We start from the raw sequence: 23225 nt of genomic DNA, 5'->3' as shown, positions 1-23225 counted from the left end.
CAAAGGAATTATTCCTTGCTTTGTTGTAAATACAATGACTAAAAAACTAAAGGAACAGATAGTGGATCCCATTACTTTGGTACTACTGATATGTACATGAATTATGTTTTTTCATTGAAAGTCCCTGACAGAACATTTTCTTAAAATATAGCGATAAAAGTCTTCATCATAACTAATAATGCAAAAATTATCATTTAGGTGCCTCTTACATAATAGTAGTCCAACTGATACAACTGACATACCTGTTGTCATATTAATATACCCATTGTATAGCACTACGGAATATGCTGGCGCTATATATAACAATAAGTAAAAATATTATATTTTATTTTATGTAGTTTATTCACTAAATCTTGTATTCCAGCCGAGTGGAAACATCTCTCTGATTGACGTCAGTAGGCACTAGGAAAGGGCAACCCTTGTGAGCTTCTTGTGTGAGAAGGATAGAGTTGGTTTTCTACATTGCATGGTTACATTGATGAAATTAAAGTTTTTCCTATCTTCTAAAGTGTGGTGAGACGTTTAATTCCATAAATCACAAATCTGTACATAATTAATCCCTAAATATTTTCTTCCTGAAGCTGTTCACTTTAGAAGTGAGCCTATGTTGATTAATTTATTGACATAACTGTACTTTATTAAATCCTCTCAGCCACTTTATGCTAGACTTGGGCGCCAGCGAAAAATTTGTGTGTCTTTACGAGTTCCTTTTTGGCGGGAAAAAAAATCTTCATATTAGACTAAATTAATCTGTCTCTGTCTTCAGTTCAGACGAAGTTCGTCCAACTTTTTCATTTTTGAAAATCCCATTCGTCCGTCTGGTTGCCATGGAAACAAGAAATAAACATTTAAAAGAAGTTGAATTAAAATGGCGAGATTCTCCTCCTCGCAATAACAAACAAATGAACAAAGATGTTGGTATTGCGCACATTAGTTTTTCGTTATTTTTGTCTATTGTTGCGTACGTTCTTCGGACTAATGGACGGAACCTTAAGGTTCGGCTCTGCGGAGTGTTTATGTAAAACACTTTGCAGAGCCACTTGCCAGCATGAAGGCACGTTCGTTTGTTAGGGAGCCCTTGGCAAAACCAACAAGGATAGGACGTTACTAGGGTACAAAATAAATGAAAAAAGAAGCGGACATTACTTCCCCTGTAATATTTGATATGAAAAGCAATGCATTCTTCACACCATCTGTGGCATTTCGACACACATACTTCTGCCGTGTTAATGGGAGTTTTAGGGCTTATAAACTGGTTAACAACGTAATCACATTTAGAATAGAAAATGCAGGGACTTGTAAATGCACCCTACCAAAAATCTGGTATCTATATACTTTGTGTTTATGTTATACTTGCCTTCAAATATTTTCCCACTTAAAACAGCAATAAAAATAACTTCTAAGTGTATACCATATGTTTTATTTATGGAAAAAGAATTGTATCTTTGATGTTACAGGAATTTTGAAAAACAAAATTTTTGGTATGGTTTGATAAACTGAGTAGCTGTGTATTCAAACACGTTCGAGGACGTCTGAGAAGTGCTTTTGTAAAATCAAAAGTAACCACAGCTGCATGATGCCTGCCAACAAGTGTGTCAGATCTGTTATGGGAGCGGTATTACCAGTGCTTAGCACTGACTTGCACTCATGCCATATCTTCTTCCTGATATTGGTGTCAACTGCCCATTAATTAATTTAAAATCGATTTCAGACAGGTTCCTACCTAACAAAGGCACGTTTTCGATTTCTGAAGAATTATATAAAACAATTACGTATTATACAGAAACTCCCGAAGCCACCTTAATGGTAAAGCCAATACTAACCCTTTAATTGCTGCAATCTTTTACCTATGATTTACAGGACATTTGTTATTTCTTATAATCAATCGCAAGTCAGCATGTAGCAATCCCTTCTTCCCAACATCACACAGGCATGGGTTCCTCTACATATTATTATAATAGTGGTCAAAGCACAGTGGTGTAATCTGACTTAGACCAACTAGGGCAGTAGTTTTACCAACTACTGCCAACTAGGGCAGTAGTTTCAGGTGGGAGGCAACCAGGGCCGGCCGAAGACTTAACGCCGCCTGGGGCGAAGTTTAAAATGGCAGCCCCCCCCGCCGTCGCGGCCGGGGGGCGGCATTTTAAACTTCGCCGACGCCCCATTATCTACCCCCCCCCGGTACTTACCTTTAAACAGTCCTGCGGCGAGTCTCCCTGTGCTGCCACGGTGCCGGCTTGTAATGCTGAGCGCCGGAAATTCACGTCACTTCCGGCGCTCTGCATTACAAGCCGGCACCGAGACCGAACAGGGAGACTCGCCGCAGAGGAGAGAGAGAGGGGCGCCGAGCGGGTAAGCGAAAACCACTCGGTGCCCCTCTCTCTCTCCTCCGCTTCAAAAAAAACAAAAAAAAAACGCTTGTAGGGCCGGCCCTGGAGGCAACCATTCTTCTGATGTACTGTTTGGGGAAATCAGAGATTTCTCTTGCAACCTGCCCACATATACAATGGAGCATTGTGCCTTGTGGCATAGCTTCCATACCAAACTTACTTGGTGCCATAAATTCTTTAAATGCAGTGCACGGCGAGTTGAATTCATATCCTTTTGCCCAGCATAGAGGACGACAGCAGTGGAAGTAAGTAGGTGGATTGTCCATCATCCGACCTAGGGTAATGCTCAGCCAAGACACGCTATTGGCACAATCATAGCAGTATTTTTTCTATACCCCTACGTTCATCTCCTAACATGCAAACCTGATTTTCCCTTATTTAGGTTTACTCTTGTTCAGTAACACAGCTCTCACCATGTATTAAGCTTCCCTCCTTACCACTGACTCCACTTTCCCATCTCACATCGCTTCCATCGCTTTATTAAAGTAGTAATGCCAATGTAACCCACCCTAACATAGCTTTAGGCAATAACTACTTTACTTACTGTTCAAGACAAAATTATTTTAAAACAATAGGGTTTCTCAAAATGTGACATTATTCCAAAATTCATACTCGTCATTACTTTTAAAAATATTTCCATTGCCAATAGTTATTTTTACCTAAAATGTGTTATTTCTGAAAGGGAACACTAACACATTAAAAGCCAAATATAAGTCCAGTAACTAAATATGTATTTATATTTCCTAGCCATATAAATTACGTTGGATAATCTCTCTCTCTCTCTTATAGAGCTTTTAAGGACATAAAAACCTAAATAGTTACTAATACAGCAAAGTTCTATTTTTGAGTAGCACAAAATATTCTGTTACGTTGTAGAATGTAGCAGTGTTTCCTAACATTTCAGGATTTCACAACATATGACACCAAAAATACTCTAGTGAATGCAATAAAGCTTCTATTAATAGCTGAAATTTACATGAGACTGCAAACTACTAGTGTTAAAATAGAACATGTATAGCTCATTAAGCATAACATTTAAAACTGTTTGACAGAACCCGCATCTCCCCTAGAGCAGCCAGGCAAAATGTGTAATGAGGTGTGCTGGAGTGTGTTGGACTTATTTTAGTAATGGTTCTTCTAAATAATGAACTTTTATTGCATCCTTTTAATACCCACAGACTTCATTAACAGTGTTAACCACAGTGGAATGCAGACAGAAAGTTTAATTACTGCACATAATAATGTTATTAAACTCCCTATACAGAAAGGTTGTTGGTGAGTTATGTCCACTCACCATATCTTTATATGTCCACTGCAGAATTATCTCATTCAAATATAATGAAAATATTAAACATTACACTTTTATTTTGGATGTCGATATATCCCCCCACACTGCCGTCCTACCTATAGGGGAACGTTTGCTTTTGGTTGAAAATTTGGAGGACCACCTAGCAACGGTTCCTGTAAGTTTACGGACTGTAAACAATAGTTAATATGATTGCACTTATGATTGTATTTATTTAGAGCACAGATTTCTGAACATTAACACACATGAAGACATACTGCCACAAAAGGAGAAGAAGTCCCTGCTATTGTTAGCTTACAATGTATATGATGAGGATGCTTTGAAGTAGAAGGGGTGATACATCCACACCTTTTCTTTTATATTTGGTCTTAAAATTGTGTTACACAGAACACACACATCTACCAGATCAGGTGATGCAGCATGCAGCCACAAGCGGAATATGCCCAGCCGCATTCTGGCCTTAAAGTTCCAGGGTCGTCAAATCTTTACCAACCTGGTCCTGATTATGATTATTTAAACACAACCCCCTAGTGGTATATGCTCAGTATAGGAGAATAGGTCAACCATTGGTAATTACTAGAGGTGGTCCTAGAATGTAAGCAGATTGATGACCCCCTATAGGGTATATGGGAAGGATGGCAGAGATTCCTCAAAGTTGTATCACTTTTTTTCATCAAACTTGTGATCATAAGTATGATTTATGTGCTTCTGTTTCACGATAATGTAAAATTCAGTGTCTGTGCATTGTAAATAACGAAAACAGGAAACAATTCAGAAGTTAGGATATTTGTATATTCTTACTAAAAACATTTTAATGGTTCATCAATAGCAACACCTCATTATCACTTCTATACAGTTTAACACAGACAATTGATGTGACTTTACATAATTGTATAATTGCATATACTTAGCAGCTACTATGACTCTGACACCGTAAAATTAATTTGAGTATAATCTGCCCACAAGTGATATGCATGTGATGTACCACAAAATTATAAAGCTCATCTGTTGGTTTTTGTGTTTGTTTATAGGACCATGGATTTGTAAGTTGGATGTAGAAGAACAAAAGTTGTAAATTTAGTTAAGCTTTATTGGCTGACTTAAATGCATTTACTTGCTGTAGGGGATACCTTTATCTCTTCAAATCTGTGATGTTCATTGCCATAACTTCTATAGAGAACGGTTTTCTCTTGGGCTATGAGTAGTGTCTAAATGTTAGGCCATGTTTTATTTGTGGCGATCTTGAAAAACAACCAGGTCATCTACTGTAGTTTAACTAAACATTCAAGTACATAGACATCTAAAATACTTGTTGATTATATATATATATATATATATATATATATATATATATATATATATATATTATACATTACTCACATACAAACAATAAATACAAGGTAATTATGTGATACATTTATACAGTTTTAGCACCACAGAACTGGCCCAACAATACTTCATTGAAACTGAAATGTCTTGTACTCAGCTGGAACATTTCCTAAATCCTTTTGACATTTATCACTTTCTAAAACCTCGGTCAAAGCTTCCTGTGAAAAAAATGGAGGTTGTATGCCTGAAGCAAGGAAAACACACCTCGTTCAGCAAAACGTGGGAGCCCTTTGAACCCAATTTCAAAGGATTCTGCTTTTACAACATAAAACCTATACACCTTAGACTTGTAGTCTGAACACCTTGGCTTAAAAATGGTGCCATTTTATATATAATATGATATGACCTTAAAATGTGTTCTATCTGTCAGGTCATAAATAATTTTGATTGACTGATCCGTGATTGTATTTTACAATAAAAAAATCTTCACAAACACAATAACAAAGGAAGTATACTATATGTAAAACTAAATTCCTTCTACATGTTTAGTCATAAATGGCAAACACTTTGCTCCGAAATTTATAGGTGTTGCATCAGAAGACCATTTAGACAATCACTAAAAAAAATGGTGATTCTCAATGTGAGAAACTACAGTGAAAAATTATATTTTCCATTTTGGTGGGTATATTAAACCTATATATGCAATAAACTAATGCATATATATTTTTACCTACATATGTTGGTAGTTTAGTGCACTTAATACAGTGGAACATTTAACAACAACATATATATATATATATATATATATATATATATATATATATATATATATATATATATATATATGTATATTACATACAGCCTTATGGTTACTCCAACTAGAATCTAGAATACATTTCTATACAGAATTTTTAATGTGCAGTATTTCGATATGTGTTTAGCAAAACATATCTGCCTTGTTGTTTGCAGGAGAAATAAAACATTCAGATGCTCATTTCACAATCTGGAACTGTGACAGATTCCCAACTGTAAAGAATTATTAAAACAGTTTACAAAGCTCAAGGCTTGGAAGGAATAAAGTGTGGAATTATACCAATGCACAAGTTATTAGTTATTGCTACCTCTCATACTAGAGGGTTTTAACTGAGGTGTGCTCTGTGGTTTGCATTAAATTAATGTAAGTGTGGTCAAATAAAAATACATTAAAAAGAAACAGCACATCTAAAATGCTTAGAATGAAATATTGCAATTTACTCCATTAATATCTGCACAGTTCTGAGAGCAACCACTGGCACTTCCTTAAATATCTGAGGAACGTATATATATATATATATATATATATATATATATATATATATATATATATATATATATTGGAAAGGCTTTACTGAAGAACTAACAGGACTGCATATCTTCCAGCAAACTAGCTTCTCAGGAAACGTTTTCTTCGGTCGGTACAACTTCCAAAATTATCTGCAAGATCCTGGTCACTTTGTCTATAAAAAAAAAAAATTGCAAACAATTATTAAATTATATATATATATATAGTAATCTTCAAGTAAGAAGAAGGGAGGACTGCTTAAAAATCAGTATTCATAATGTTGTATACCTTGTACCTGTCATACATAATACAGTTTTTATTTGCTTTGCATTGATAAAATAAGTCCCAGCCTACTGCCCTCTACCAACAAGGAAGGTCAAATCAATGTCTTAAATGTCTAGAAAATTAAATGCAAAATCAAAGCTTGATGCTAAGAGGGATTTCTAAAATGTATTAGACTTAACACCTTAGACATCAAATTAAAGGATTAACAGAAAGAGAAACTGGTATTTTATAAAAAAACATACCTACAGTGTTTTATCTGAAGCTATAAAAATAAATGGATATGTTCGTTTACTATGATAGCAATAGTCATCCCCACTTTGCTTTCCACTGGGGCCATTATAGTAAATATATACTGAATATATATATATATATATATATATATATATATATATGTATGTATAGTATATATATATACTACACATTGATGTGGGTTAAATACCAGCTCTAATGCCTCTGGAAAGTATATCTAGGCAGAGGCCTAACTATGGATTAGCAAGAGTGCAGCAAAGAAGCAAAGTCTGGGTTAGAGGGATTAGGCGTGTGTTGGGTGGCGTGTAAAACTCTACCAAGGTATAGAGTATGTTAGCTATGCTACTGTATCTTGATATATTGCTACAAATGAATAAAGGTTTACAATGTCAAACAAATGTGTTCTAATCACCATGATTCATTTACATATGCCATACTTTATTTTGTGTAAAGCATGCATATACTACAATAAATTCAGTAGAAACGTGCTTGACTGCAGAACCCTAAAGGTTATTAAGTAAATATCTCTCAATGCAAATATAATGGATTCACTTTAATGATATTTTACAGACTAGATATTGTTTACTTCCTCGTATTATGGGGGTTTGAAAGAATCCCTAAGCCTCAAAATTTTAAAAATGGTAGTTTCACCTTGGGTTATACTGCATGTGATATATTATTCATTGTTATACAACCCAAAGGAATAATAAGATGTTATTATGGTTAAACAACTCTCAGTAAGGGTACTAAGGCTGATTGATTTATTGACATGAAGAAACTATTATCTCTGGGGTTGTCTTGTTGGCCCACCCCAGGAGCAAAGCTTGTTAGTGTCCTGCACATATTTGGACCTTGATAATCATTAACATATACCCTTGAAATGTGTCCGTTACATTCATGACTTTTCAGTTTCTGGGAACGTTACCCATGTTACCCATGTTGCGCAAATCCCGCACACGTGTAATAAATAAATAAAGCAAATCTGGGGTCACTTGCTTGAAAGGTATGGCCAAGAAGCTTAATTTCTTATTCTCCTTTAAAAACAAATGTTCATTTTTAACCAGAGAAGCCATAGAACAAAATTGGATTAACATTGCCATCTAGTGGTATAAAAAATATCTATAATAGGATTTGGCTGCAAGCATTATCATCTTTTTAACATTTTTATCGCAAACAGAAATGTGTAGAAATCTACTTAATGTTTTGCCAGTTTTATTATATATAATTAAAAAGATTAAACAATGCCTATACTTATTTAATGGTGCTTTTTGTGCTCCGCACTTAAACTGCGGGAACAATCCAGGGAATATTAAGTACATGCATATATCCATCTTTATATAGTTTATATGTATATTTATGTTATATGGTGAAGTTAAGGCTGAACGGTTAATACAGAATATACCATAGCCAGAAAAAATGTATATGAACTATTAGCAAAACCAAAAACTATATCTATACATATATAAAGGGTTAATGTCCAAATGTGTATTTGTTTTACAGGTTCCAATACACATTTTTAACCTCTTCTCAGCCACCTTGGTTATTATCTGAATCAAGTCTGCTAGACTGCTCAAAAGAATCAATTATTGGAATTATTGATAAACAGATTAAGAAAACCCAACGGCTTTTTATTATTATTCCCTACACAAGAGATAGACTCAGAATGCAATTGTAGCATCAGTCGCTCCAAAAACATATATGTAAAATATCTGACAACATGCAGGCTTGAGATTTAGAAAGGATTTTTTTGTCACGTTTCAATCATACAGCAGCTACTAAATGTCCTGCGTCGCCATATTTTGAGATTTTGAATCAAACTTCCAACAGATCCTGAAAGAACTGATTCTGCTTGTCAGTCAATAAGTCTGACAATGCAGAGAATTGCTTTCAGATTTAGATTTACTCGTTTTATGGCCCCCGCCTCATATATGCATTATTTATCAAGCGGAAGCTTGTACCATTATCTGACAGCTGGTGGATAAGAGGGGTTTTTTTGTATACAAAATGGATTAAAGTACAGCCAATGCTTGATGAGCTGCATGGTCAGAGCTGAATAAGTCAATACTTCCCAACACGTTAAATGGGTTAAATGTGTGACTAGGGGCATTGCTTTCCCGAGACTTTTGTATGTGATTTTGTCACCAATTGACTGGTTTGTAGGTAACCAAGTAAGGCATTGAGAAGAAGGATTATATATATATATTATTTATATAGTTTACAGTAGTTTGTAAACATAATTGATGCCTTTTCTATACACATTATTATGAAATGTAAGGCTGTAGGTCACTAAGCAAACGTTTGGAGATCCTAGAAAAGAAGGACATCAGAGGAAATAGAGGTAGAGGGATTTGGGTCAAAAAGAGTGACTGTCCCTCCAACGGTTGGGATGTATGAAGAAGTTATTTGTTAGTATGAACTTTAAAAAAAAAAAGTATTATAAATAGTATTTGTTTTATAAAAAAGTTTTATGTTTTGTTTGTTTTTTGACCAATGGGTTTTTTGACCAATAACTCTATTATGGTGAACCCAAGTCCTCCGTTTTATAGTTAAAAAAACATATATTTGCGAGATTATATAGAAATAAATGCTTACTTTATTTAAGCATACCTAAATATAATCCAGATTCCATACATTTTAAGAAGAACAAAACTGTTGGGGTTCACCTTGGCAAGATCAAGCCAAAAGTAAGACAATGCTAGGAGGGCTTTTTTTTAAAAAAAAAAAATGAAATCTGTTCTTTTAAAAGAGCTCCATCCTCCCTTGCTGACAAGGTTCAGTAACATTCTGACCTGTATAAAGCGAACAGCTTGCTAGCAAAACATATTTTAATTAGGCAAGTTTTAATTATAGTTAATCCTTAGTGCCAAGCATTTATTTGGTCTGCAGTGGTTGTTAAAATCACATCTGATGATACTGTGCGATGTTGTTTACTGCAATCATATCATAGCACACATATTATTTAGCAAAGCTATCTGCCATATGTGTTACTAGGGGGCTTTTGTAAAGATAAATATCATTAATGGTTTTCAGGAACCACAAAAAACTATTTGAAACTTGCTTTGTATCAAGGATTTAGCCAGCATGGTAAGACCACCTATATACTGTATAGAATAATAATAAAAGAACATTAAATACGCCATCTGTAATCGGTAATGCCAATTGCACTATACAATACCTGAGAATGTCTTGAACCATTTTGGTTTCTTATCCCATATGACAAAGAGGTAGTAAGCCGGTACTCCAGTCAGTGTAATTGCAAAGCCGATCCCTGTGTTGACGGGGTCCGAGTAGAGTGACAAGGCAACCATGAAGAGACAGGTAAAGGAAAATAGTGCTGGTATAAATATTGGTACCTGGAAAAGGAAAGGAAAACATCTTTGTTTCAAAATCTAACAACATTTATTGAAAGCCTGCAGCTAATTTACTAAAGCGGGGGTTCGAAAATGCTCTGCGTTGCACCCTTTTTTCTACCTATATATCTGAACCTCTCATTGGAGTGTATTCACAAAAGTAGCTTCTCACAGCTGTTATGATGTCGTCAAAATACATTTACCAGAACTTATGAATGATTCAAAAAGAGGATGATGTAAAAAAAAAAAAAAAAGTAAATCTGCGGCAAAGATGGAAAAGTGGCTATAGTACAATAGCAACCCATAGATCCTGTTAATTAGAGAACTTCATTGTTGCTATGGAGATAGCACCATTTTACCAAAGCATTATGAGAAGGTTAGTGTATATTATATATATATATATATATATATATATATATATATATATATATATATATATATATATATATATATATATATATATATATATATTACATACATAATAAGCTTAATAAATTATCACAGTGGAATAAAATGAATTTTGTATCTTATGCTCAGCTGCTGATGAATGTCATTTGGGATATGAAAAAATTGGATATCTTAATTTTCAAAGGACTTCTATTGATTCCACAAGTTAGTTATTTAAAAGTAAAGTAAGAAAAAATAAATAAGCCTGAAAGAAAGTCACCTTTTAAGTTTAAAGTTTATTCTTGCATAAGTAAACATGGTTTAAAGACACAAGGCTTGTCATGTTTGTGAAATATTAGTACACAGTGCCATCATTCATGAGAAGGTCTTGAACTACTGACTAAGTGCATCTAAAGACTGCATAAAATGATGCGGAAATGCTAATGTGGGAGTCTCAGACATTATGGAACGAATATTTTATGACCCAGCAAAAGCAATAAATCAAGAACACATAAAAACTGCATAAATAGAACTTATTTCTTCATTCACACCTTGATTGGGTCAACCAAGAAAAAAGAAATATAGAAATTTGAACATACAACATACGTGTTTCCACATGAATTCAGAGTACTAGACCACAAAAAACAGGGACAGCTTAAGCATCTACACAGATTTTGATTTGATAGCTCAAAATATTTCATAGTCTGTACAAGACCATCATCCACAATATCCTTCGACAGTAAGAGGCCAGGCTCTGCACATCATGATAAATGTTAGAAGCACACAAAGGTGAGTATACCTTGAAAGGGCGATGCATCTCAGGCCGTTTGTATCTCAGATAAATGAGTCCTCCAACAGCCAATCCAATGAAAAGCCATCTAGCGAAACTCAGGAAATTCAGAAGGCTGTAGATATCCCCAGTGAAAAGCATCACCATTGTTAGTGGATACTGCAAAAGAGAGGTATTCGTACTATTTACATATATCTATACATATCTATACACATATATAGAAGGAACACGTGGGAATGGATATGCCAAGAGTCTACATTGCTTCAACATATGTGATGTATTTATGGCAAACACTGTACAGTGTGATGCACAAAATGTTGCATGGAAATACATTCGATGGTGTCCATATCCATTTTTATGTGAGATATACAGCTGTTATCTACTTTAGAATATACTGTAAGTAACAGTGCATTAATTGGGCATTAGATCATTTCGAAAGGAAAGCGGAAAATGTTTTGTTCCATCATGTTACAGGCGTAGTTTTAGTTACAGCTTTAATATAAGAGGAGAGGAGACGTTAGTTTGAAATACGTTCTCACAATTGCCTGGCTAATGCATAACATAGGTTAAGAAAAACCCTTGAGTGCCCGGTAGTGGGGGTCTGAAACAATGTTGTACAGAAAATTATCAAAAAGTTACAAGTTAAGCTGTTTTCTGTAACTGACAAAAAAGCCAGTAAACGCAGCGTTAATAATTAAATTCCATGGTAATTTTGGCAGATGCTTAACATTTACAACAAAAAAACACATCGGTAGTCAGAATGGCACAGACCTTTTTTTTAAAACGCATAAATTGTACAAAAGGCGTGCATGAAACTTCATTGGCGTTCAACAATACGGCTCTGGAGAGTGTCTTAAAACGCAAAGCAAACATATATAAAGTCTCTCTAGGACATAACAATGAAAACAACTGAATCGCCTCCTGTAAAGTACTATTTTTCACAACATGGGACTTCTATAAATGATGTTGAATTGTCAAAGTGACGTTTTTGAACATCAAAGAAAATAAAAGCTTTGTAGCTTAATTGAACGTGTCTCCGTAGGTATCACCAAAGCTCCTCTATGAAGAGATTTACATGCACACAGTGGCTGAATATAGACTATTATAGTAGTGTTGGAGGATTTCAGGCCCAGACCATAATGTGCGGAGTGCATTTAATACTTTACTTATGCATGAAAATTTTAACTAAGATGTCACTGTCCAAATCTACTTTCCCTTCTTCCAATGTTGACCTCTGTTAGAGCTATGAGGAATAACATAAAATGTCGCCATGATCAGCCCCATCCTAAGCATGAAAGTGTCATATTATTGTGCTTAATCATTGGTTATGTATAGATCAAATGATTTCTCATAAGGGTTGGGTCTGCATGGATGCTGACAGCATACCTGCTTACATTTGAAAAAGCCAAAGAGGGACACTTGCTTTAGATGGTGAGGTTAGAATAGCGGAATTGTTTTATCTGACTTTATGATCTATTAATAGCTATATATGTAAGATTCAGTATTCAGAAGACGTTTGACTAATTACAAAATTCTTGCTTATTCTATACAAAACAGCAGATCAAATGAGACAAGAGCAACAGTGGGAGAACGTTGTGGATGAGGGACACTTGGAAGCTGTGTGATATAATAAATGGCCTTGTCTATGACGAAGGTCTTGACCTTTACTAGCTTTAACAGAATCTTCCCATATACCCATGATCTCTATACACCCTCAAACAGACACAATATAACACTCAAACTACACACACATTATGAATTCTATACATGCCTTTTATTCACACAGTTTTATTCCTGATTTCCCTTCAGCTCCCTTAGCTACCTCCTAGCAACACCTCTGTTAAAAATTGTTGAGATGGTAACTCCTATTCCACATTTTGGGATATTTTAGAAAATACAGAAATGGAATACACTTTTATATTATCGTTGTTCTATCTACAAGTTTCTGTTTTAAGCACATAATTATGAGCGGTATTTTATTTTTACCTGTTTTGGCTTTCTATATTTCCGATTCGTTTCTAAAGCCTGGAAAACAATTGGCCAAACTATATTGTTAAAGATTACGTAGTGAGCAGAAGAGGATAGAATGATGATGTGCAGAACTTCAAGGGTTACATTTTGCTCCACGACCACCTTTCTCATTATACAAGGAGAAGTTTTTGTATTCCAAGCATATGTTACACATTCAGTAGGCTTAGCATGTCTCCTGACAGCATATACTTCAGATGTTTTCTAATCCTCAAGCAGTGCATGAATTATATTTTTTTTTATAGATAGGCTATTAAGCGGTTACATAATTGTCCTGCTGACTAATCCTTAATATATCTGTAAAGCTGACACCGAGCATTATTAACAACCTTTAAAATAAAAAATAACTCTCCATCCCTAATGAAATGCCTAATGTCTGCATGTAAGGTGTAATAGTGATTAGTGCCCATGTTGTCAGGCAGTTTATATTTAATCTATGAAGGATAACGGGAGACAGTTAATATTCAGAGGACTCTCGTATTATTGAAAGTTAATTAGTAAAACATACCAGAAGGGTTAGACACGTATGCTGTGCTCACAATATCTGGCATGCTGTTTAGCTTTATATAATGCAGACAAATGCAGCAGGGTTACTGACAAGTCAATACGTAATGGCAATGGTTAGCTATGATATTGATACGAAAAATGACTGAAGTGGAAATTATCCCCTTATTGCAAGTTGAGTTCGATAAATCTAGGCCGACAAGAAACTCTTATGGAGGTGTCATTGGGATGGACGCCAAGATCATTTTAAAAACATTGGTGGATATTTATAATAAGTCATGATGGTGCAAAGTTTTTTTTTGGTGGGGTGTGCCTGCTAATTCTATTTGTTGCTAAGATGGTAAGATCAGACATGTTTTTAATAAACATAGGTGGAAGATTTAAGGGGATAGCATTTAAGTAAAATAAATCGAAACAGATTTTTGGATGGAAATATGTTCAGTTATACCTATCCATCTCTCTTTTGGAAAGAAGAGATGATTTCAGATTTCAGAAGTCTCAAAGTTTATGTAACTATACATCTTTTTCTATGCGAGGTCAATTAAATGTATCAACTTTAAAGACTCTGCTTTAAGTTGTAGGAGCCTCTACAAACGCATCTGGAAGATCTCCCCCTTATATCTTCTAACCCTCTATTCGCATGCTTTTAAATAATCTGCTCCCTCCCACATTCATTCACATATGTACATGCATTCTGTCACTCTTCATCACACATACAAATGTATGTATACACTTTAGGCCATCTTTCATGAGTATGTACTTTTATTCCAGGACATGTTCCTAAAATTAGGTTGCCTGGAAAGCAGGAAAGTTTATTGGACAGACCCTATAAATATGGTTTATGTAGTCACCCCTAATGCTATTCACTAAAAATGGGAGATTATCCATAGATCCACTGGATCATATTTCCGCTATGGTACCCAAGATTCCAGCAGTGAATCATTATCCCCAACACACGTGATCAATAACTGTTCATTATTTCTTTAGCGTGTTTCATATGTTTGATATGACTAGCCTTCTCTCCAATATAATGCTTTTACTGTACCCCTGCTAGCTAAATTTGATTATCATTGCAAAATGTGAATGTTTTATTACCTTTTTTTTTCTGTGAAACATGTTTTTAACCACAGAATCAATTTACTGACTAGTCTTTTTCCATTATAAATGTGTACACTTGTTTGTGTCCTTCATTACCGTGGTGTCTTTGATGAGCCCATGGTGAATTCTCAGACGATGGAGTTTTACTTCACTTCCAATTAAGCAAATTTAGGTTTTATTAGTCATACTTCTGTTTCAAAAGACTTCATGTCTGCGAAAGAGCCTGAAATAATCAGTCCCCTTCCATCCATACAATCCCAGGGAACAGAGACTAATAGGAAGTGATTTACACTCAAGCCTCAGAGAGTTAAATGCCAGAAGCAGATGCACAAAACTGCCAGTGAGACTGATCACTGGCTGATGCTGGAAAGCTTTCCAATGGAATAAAGAAACAAACATAATCAGAATTTTTAAGCCTTTCAAAACAATACTATTTTAGTTTGAAAAGGAAAGTCTCATGAAAGAAAATGAATGTGCTTCTTTACATTTTAAATGTGGATTTTGAGCAGTCATGTGATCTGGTTCCATTCCAAATTAAAATACCAAGATGAGCTGATTATTTATATTGTTAATAAAAAAACATTCCCCATAGGTTTTCATTAGTCAGGGGGGCCATTTAGGTGATGAAGTCCTTCTGTTGGTTACCAGACGGCAGTAATGACAAGGACTTATAATAAGATTCTAGAACTTAAGAAAGGGAAGAAAAGCTGCGCTGGGAACCTTTACAAACTACTTTTTCTCTCTTTTTTCTTTGGATGTAATTGCTTTTTTCTAAACGATAAACATGCTATGTAACGTTTGTTGAAAATTTCACAATCTGTTTTTTTTTATGCGTAGTCAAACTTTTGACAGTTGGTGTTATTCATCCATATGGTCAAAAAGTGATATTTTATTTTAATACTGGACATGGCCTGACAAACAAAAGAGGAGACCATGCTCCAAAACATATGATATAAAATACCCAAGACTTCTTGGAAGGTGGTTGGAACGTGGTTGGGACTTTGAATAACCTTGACTAATCAAAACCTTGGAACTATTCCTTCTTCAAATAATATTAACCCCCCCCAAACTGTTCTAAACAAGCACACTGTGCCAAATTGGGTGTTAAACTCTCCCTTGCCGCTGTAACACCAAAGACATGCAATGGCCAATTTAACCAATCATACTACTGCATGAATATCTTTATTATCTAAACCTAAATCTGTCCATACAGTGTTAGCTGGTGGCCTCACACCAAAAGTTTGTCTGCCAGCATGTTTACTTCATCCAGCCTAAACAGAAAAATGACATCACAAGTATGCTTGCACCGTCGTGCATCTCCAAACTGCAGATGACTGACATCAGGCATCGCCGACAAATTAACTCCTGTGATTGTTAAAGAAGTGACTGCCTCCAGGCTCTATAACCGTCCATATTAGCGCTAAAACTCTCTGCAATCTTATTTTAATTATCATTTTATATTCCTCTGGCACAGTGCGCTGACCTACTTCACCATTAATCAGTTAAACAAAACCATATTAATAACCGCTGTATGCTATCATTAGCTAGGAAAGAGAAATTTAAGCTAAATGCTCACCTTTTCTTGTTGGCTTAATATGTCAGGATCGGTAACCTCCTCGTTTGCATACTTATTGCTACAGTAAAATGAAAAACCGCATGAAATATTCCTTATTTGGATATTTTTAATTTTGAGCTCCTGCTCTATGTGCAAGTTTGCCAAATGATTTCTTTTCTTCTTCCTTAATAACCACTTGTGTCAATACACTCTCTAATATTTGTATAAGATTTAGATGTCCTCTGTGAAGAGTGTGATCTTCTAAATAAATATATTGGCGTGTATCTTTGGGGGATGGGGACTTGAAAAAGAATGGAGTGGATCTGTCTGTAGCAGGTAAAAGAAGTCTCTTATTTTGTATCCAAAATGCAATTTATTTAATATATTTAAATCACATTGCTTCCTCCTCCAGGAAAGAAAACAATGAACCCCTTCATGCTTTCAGGACGTTCCATGCTGTCATTAAAACTATGGGCCTTATACGCCACTGTCATGGCTTAAAAAATGTCAAGGGCAAGCAGCAGTGAACCTGTTGGGTTTTCTGTATAGGGGACTGCTTTGCAAATAGTGCTTACCGCTTGTTTTCGGATACAGTCCCTGGGAAGCAAGCATTCTTTCTAGGTCACACAGTCGCTCTTATCACCAATTAGTTGTTATCTCCCCACAGAACAAGCGCCAAGGTACAAAGTCTTTAGAAACTTTTTTTTTTCCAGAAGACCCAAATAAATAAAACTATTGTGTTTTTCTCCGTGTGAATATATCTATCTGCAGGCTAAACAATGGTCACGCTTAGAAGGTTGCTCACTATTAGTGTGTATTTCATAGCAGTGCTCTCGATTTCTCATTAACTGCTCTTAAAGTTGATGAGAATTGTCTCTCAATTGTATTGGTTATGGTCCATTTCATTTCATAGTAGGTGTTTTTATAACATCAAATAAATAATCACCTAAATTGAACTGCTTCCTCAGGAATACTCAGTGTCCTTTACTACTTATATTACACAAAACATAAAATTTGTTCCGAGGAGGTGACTTTTACTTATTCTTGATTTCCCTATTTAAGTTTTTAGAAAACTGATGGATTTGAAATGTACTGAATAATATTATGGGGATAGGTAAAAACCTTCACATATTTAACATTTCCAAAATTATTTCAATTAAATATTTGGCAAGATATTTCAGCCTTCATTATTTTCCCCATTTTATATACAAGTATCTTCTAGTATTCATTATATATATATATATATATATATATATATATATATATATTCAATATAAACAAGCGCAATCTTGCATTAAAAGAAAATGCCAACACGGATGAATTATGGTTGGATTCTACATCAAATTATCAAACTAAATAGTGTTAATTTCAATTTTCTGACTTTAGCAATTGGTCTTATTGCTTTTTCTGACATGGGTATTTACTGTCAATTATCTTATAAATGCATTATTACGGAACGGTCTGTTCTCTACATTGAGCATCTGTGTAATCATTTTGATAATTGTGAAAATGATGTACGACATTAAAAAAGTATACGACATAAAAATAATGAACCATGGAAGTAAAACTACATTCCATAGCAATCAAAAAATAATTCTTCCTACAGTTACGGGGACAGCTAATGTTTAGCTTACCAAAACAATGACAGCTGGCAATGGAGTATGTTTGTGAACATGAATCATAGAGAGAATTTCTGGAAGGTGACCCTCACGAGAGGCAACGTAGAACATCCTGACAAACAAAAATAGAAAAAAATAAACATATTTAAAGGTTCACACTTCTGTCAAACTAATTTACACGTATATGTTTAACATATTATTTAGTCACATGGATTTCTTACAAGGAAAGAAACAAATATGTACTGTATATATATATCTATATATAGATATATATATATCTACATATATATATATCTATATATATATATAGATATATATATATGTAGATATATATATATCTATATATATATATATATATATATTGTCAGGGCAATCCCTAGTGGGGTGTAGAGTAATGGGTAGGGGACCCCATCTGCAACGCCATGTAATCACCATGACAGATATGAACAGAAACATTTTACACGTCTAGGATAGGTGTGAGCTCGGGGTCCTCCAGAGCAGGAGGCCTAGGACATCCATCCTGTTTTACTCTACATAAAGGAAGGCCCTGTTTATTGTATATACTCACAGCCCCGACATGAATACGTATACCCACTTTTTACGTTACTGAGTGGGTGGTAGATAAGCGGCCTACCTCTCAGCAGACGTGTCTAAGAGTCTAATACGTTGAGGGAATTTAAACATATATGGGATATACATATAATTATCTTGATTTTAAGACAAGACCAGAGACTGACTAATGTCTGTGTCTTTAAATCAGGAAAAAAAACTAGATGGGTCAAATGCTTCTTATCTGCATTCACGGCATTATGTTTCTATGTATGTAAATCTGTGAGTGTGTGTAATATATATATATATATATATATATATATATATATATATATATATATATAATGGCTAAAGCCTAGTATTTTATGTATTCTGTAAGACATATGTAGGTATTTGTCCAGCGAGTTTAGTTTTAACTCTGTTTTTTCTTCTGAAAAAAGATAAAACCATATGACTTACCTGGAGACAGCAAAAACACCACCATTCATGGAACCAAAGCAAGACAACGCAACAAAGATGGGAACTGCAAGGGAAAAGTTACCCAAGAGACGCTCTGCATATGTCTGTAAAAAGATGATTAAAAAAAGCCTTTTATATACTTTCTGTGCAAATACACGATGGACCTTGCTTATCAACAGAATATAAGAACAGGTAATTGGCTAAATTTCCATCGTCTAGCGAAAACATTAGATTAGTTTCTGTGGTGATTTCTCAAATTGAAATTGAAATGTAGCATTTTGCCCAAGCATTTCTCCTTTTTAACCTTCACAGATATGTTCTTGATAGTTATATTTATCAATATTTAACCAAAGGCATTCTTTGAGCATTCACTATCATACATATAGCCTTAAATTTTTTTCATCCTAATGTTTATAAATATGTGTGTTCAAAATATGTGCAGAATTCCAAAATATCTTGTCCACAACAACTACACAAGATATTTCAGGGTATTCTGCAGTTGTGAACCTTAATGACCTGGGGTTATTTTACTTTTTTACTAGGTGGTTATTCCACCAATTTTTTTTTATTTCTACATCTACACAAATATATATTGTTTTACAGGACATGTTAGACATGTTATTTAGGAGGCGCACCATGTCACGGAAGCCTCTGTGGCCTGGGCTCCTGTTGGGGCATGGGGGCCAGCGTCCTCCTTACAGACCATGAGCCCTGGCCATGGAAGGTGGTTCTGGGGAGGTGGGTACAATGGGTCCGTTGGGACTACTTCTTCCCCCTGGTACAGGGTGGCACATTTCCCCAATTACCAGAGACTCTAAAGACTGTGGAGCTCAGACGAAGATTTGGGCCACCTGCAAACTAAACTACCAACTTTCATTTATTCGAACTTTTGTGAATGAATGCAGTTGAAAGCATACTTTGGGCTTTCCATATTTAATTCTGTTGTAGAATGCCAGACTGTTAAAAGGTTTGCTGATTTTTTTCCTCTTCGAGATTTTCATTGATATCCTTTGTTTATGAATGTCTACTGTACATTTCTCATTCGCAGAAACACAAGTGAACAATTTGATCATAGAGAAAGTAATCTGATTTCCAAGGCCATGAACCAAGTAGGTTGGTAGGCTTTTAGATTGATTGAGTGATTATTTCATTTATAATAACATTCTAACAGCACTTGTGAACTTTATATCTACAATACAAGCATACAATACCATATCATCATCCTAAATCAAATCATTGAAGTAGTAGTACTTAGTGCGTAATCTGCTTTTCTAACTTACCACAGCAACGGCGTTGGAAAGAAGCAGCTCCTCTGCAGTAATAGTAGTGTAGTAAGCCACGTTTGTTAGTACATAGCCAACTGTAACAATTGCCATTGATATGCATATTGCAAGTGGTATATTTCTGAAAGATAAAAAAAAATATAAAAAAATTGCATACTAATTTCTTCCGCACATAAATAAAATACTATTTAATAGATTTTTCTGTGTAGTAGGTTTGGTAAACACCTCTTTCCCCATCATGGATATTCACTACAGTTACGGAAATGTATTTAGTCTTTTATATCTCTCACTGGCAAAGAAAAACAGCATTGTCAAATTCCAAACTGTAAGATTAGTAGTATAAGTATCAAAATTAAAGGAGGAAGGATCTCCTGTTGAGATATCTATAGGATATAGCAGATGTAAGGTTTCATCTCGTTCTCTGTCAATCCATCTACTCTGTTCTTTACAGATGAAAAAAAAGTATTAAAAATAAGCTAAAATTATACCAATGAACATTATATTAACCTCTGTGTCTTTACAGTTTTGAAAGGGGAACAAGATGGAATATAACCTTTAAAAAATGAGCCCCATCAAGAAGAACTCAATGAAAGAACTTCTTCAGGCCACTCAGATGACATTTAAAAGCCTGATGCAATGTTCTTACCCTTTATCAAACCTATTCTGAATAAAATTGCAGCTGGTGGATGAGAAGAATTTAATAACGCTTTTGTGTTAAATAACACTTTTTTAGTAATAATGGCTTTCATGTCTAAAACAGAGCTAGAAATGCTAGAAATACAAGGAATAATGCAGGTAAGTGTGGTACTATTATTCAGTGTGCTATCTCGGACAGACAGTTTTGTTTTCACAAGAAAACTTGGGCTGCCACTTCTGGCTTCAGACTGCACTCTTCCTAAGAACGTACGACCACCTCCGTGACTACAACTTCCAATAAAAAAAATTAAAACGGAGAAAAATGGAAATAGCATTTTCTATTGAATTATCAAGCTGTGCGTTCATGTATTATGCTGAGTAGGGCTAACCCACAAGTGCAGATGAAAGGTTCAGCTCGCCTTGAAGAAGGCTTGATAATACATCAGATGTGTAGTTTCCAATTGAACTATACAAGGACCCTGCGGCTTGAAAGTCGCCGTTTAAAAGAATTACACTTGTACAACTAGTACCACACTTGGGCTAGGTTTAAAGTTAAGATGTACTTTTTATATTGAGGGTGTCAAAGAAGAAACAAACATTATTATTGGGATTCTAATTATGATAAATTGGTCACATGCAAATATTTCATATAATGCACTATATGATGAATTTCTTGACTCAATTCCATCTGAAAATATTATTATCCATTTTTTACTGAAATGACTCAAAATTGCTAAAGTTACTCGAGGCCGAGAAACAGTTGTTTATTGGTCCACCGGGTTTAAAATTAACTCTCGCATGACTTTTAATAGCATGCCTATAGTAGGCTGTACCGAAAGTGGTATTTAAAATCAAAATCTATGCTATTTAGTCCAGGATTTCCAAGATGATATTTTAGGCTAAATTATTTTCTGAAGACCTATTTTTACTCCTGTCCTGATTTCTTCAGAATCTTTTTCGAACTAGTTGTGGTATGCACAATGTATTAGTTCTGAGGGCCAGACTGGTGATAATGGGGAAGTCCAGGCACTTTATAGCCAGTAGCCACCTCATGACGCCAATGCGGCCAACAGCTGGATATGCACGGCTGGACGCTATGGTTTTATGCTGCAGCGGCAGGTCAGGTGCGTGTATGGAGCTGTTGGCTCGCATTTGACCAGTGAGCTAGATGACCAGACCACATATGTTCATTCTTATAAATGGTATGCATTATTAATCAAAATCAGGTAACTAACTAATATTTTTTTTCCATGAATTCATTTTATTTTCAGCATGTTGGAGAAGCTCTGACTATATTACAGGATCCATGATCTTTAGCATGCCGGCACAATGCATCATTTGTATCAGTACGGCACATTATGGCTACCATTAAACATAACCTTCATGGCTTGTTCTCCGTTTCTATCACAATACTTTAAAAGAATGGATGAGTACACGATACATGTATTCTCCCATTAAATCCATTTGACAATAGTGCTTTACATTGCTATGACAATATGTATAAGATTTCACAAGGCCGAACTAGTTAAACATATTGAATTTCTTAATCAATGGTAAATTCATGCTTCGGACCTCCCTGGGGCCTATACGGCAGATCGGTAATCATTTTAACGCGATGAAAAGCAGCATTCATTTGTGTTTAAATTGGTGTGCCTTAGGGATGGATATCAAAGGGACATCTTCAAAATTGTTTCATGATTGCATTCTCTCACACTTCGAAACTTAAAATAAAATGGTAGTGTGTGTAAACATACTATTCATGCCTAAAGTCTTTGCTGTGCAATTATGCATCCGCTGCACCGTATTGTTCTCAGACAACAGGCAACAATCAAGGTTATTTATGCAATATTCTACACTAAATCAGTTTTCAATCGAGCTATCATATTTATCTTGTATGTGTGGCCTTGGTGTCAGTTCTGCAGAGACCAAACAGAATGTTCATTAAAAAAAATACAGTATTGCAAGCAAATCATGTTAATCTTATTTTTATGTTTCAAGCAATAAAATAGGGTCTAGCACACATTAACCATTAACAATCCCAAGGTTACCTAAACTAAACAAGGACTCATCCTTATAAAGTACAGTAA

At 35.0% G+C, this 23225-nt stretch overlaps 1 protein-coding gene across 1 annotated transcript in view; it reads right to left on the bottom strand.

The window, feature by feature from the left end:
• Positions 1–6405: 6405 nt before the first annotated feature.
• Positions 6406–23225, bottom strand: part of SLC7A11 (solute carrier family 7 member 11) — a 63155-nt gene continuing 46335 nt past the window's right edge. The window contains exons 7-12 of the mRNA XM_053461240.1: positions 20500–20623; positions 19220–19323; positions 18227–18323; positions 11417–11566; positions 10056–10233; positions 6406–6521 (exon numbers count right to left, since the gene is read on the bottom strand). Of these exons, the coding sequence (XP_053317215.1) occupies positions 6457–6521; positions 10056–10233; positions 11417–11566; positions 18227–18323; positions 19220–19323; positions 20500–20623 (718 nt within the window). The 3' untranslated portion in view covers positions 6406–6456. The remainder of the gene's footprint in view (positions 6522–10055; positions 10234–11416; positions 11567–18226; positions 18324–19219; positions 19324–20499; positions 20624–23225) is intronic.

This window comes from Spea bombifrons, chromosome 1, assembly GCF_027358695.1.
Source record: "Spea bombifrons isolate aSpeBom1 chromosome 1, aSpeBom1.2.pri, whole genome shotgun sequence".
In the NCBI taxonomy this organism is placed as follows: domain Eukaryota; kingdom Metazoa; phylum Chordata; class Amphibia; order Anura; family Pelobatidae; genus Spea; species Spea bombifrons.
The sequence above is the reverse complement of the archived record's forward strand: the minus strand, read 5'-3'. Positions and strand labels throughout refer to the sequence as shown.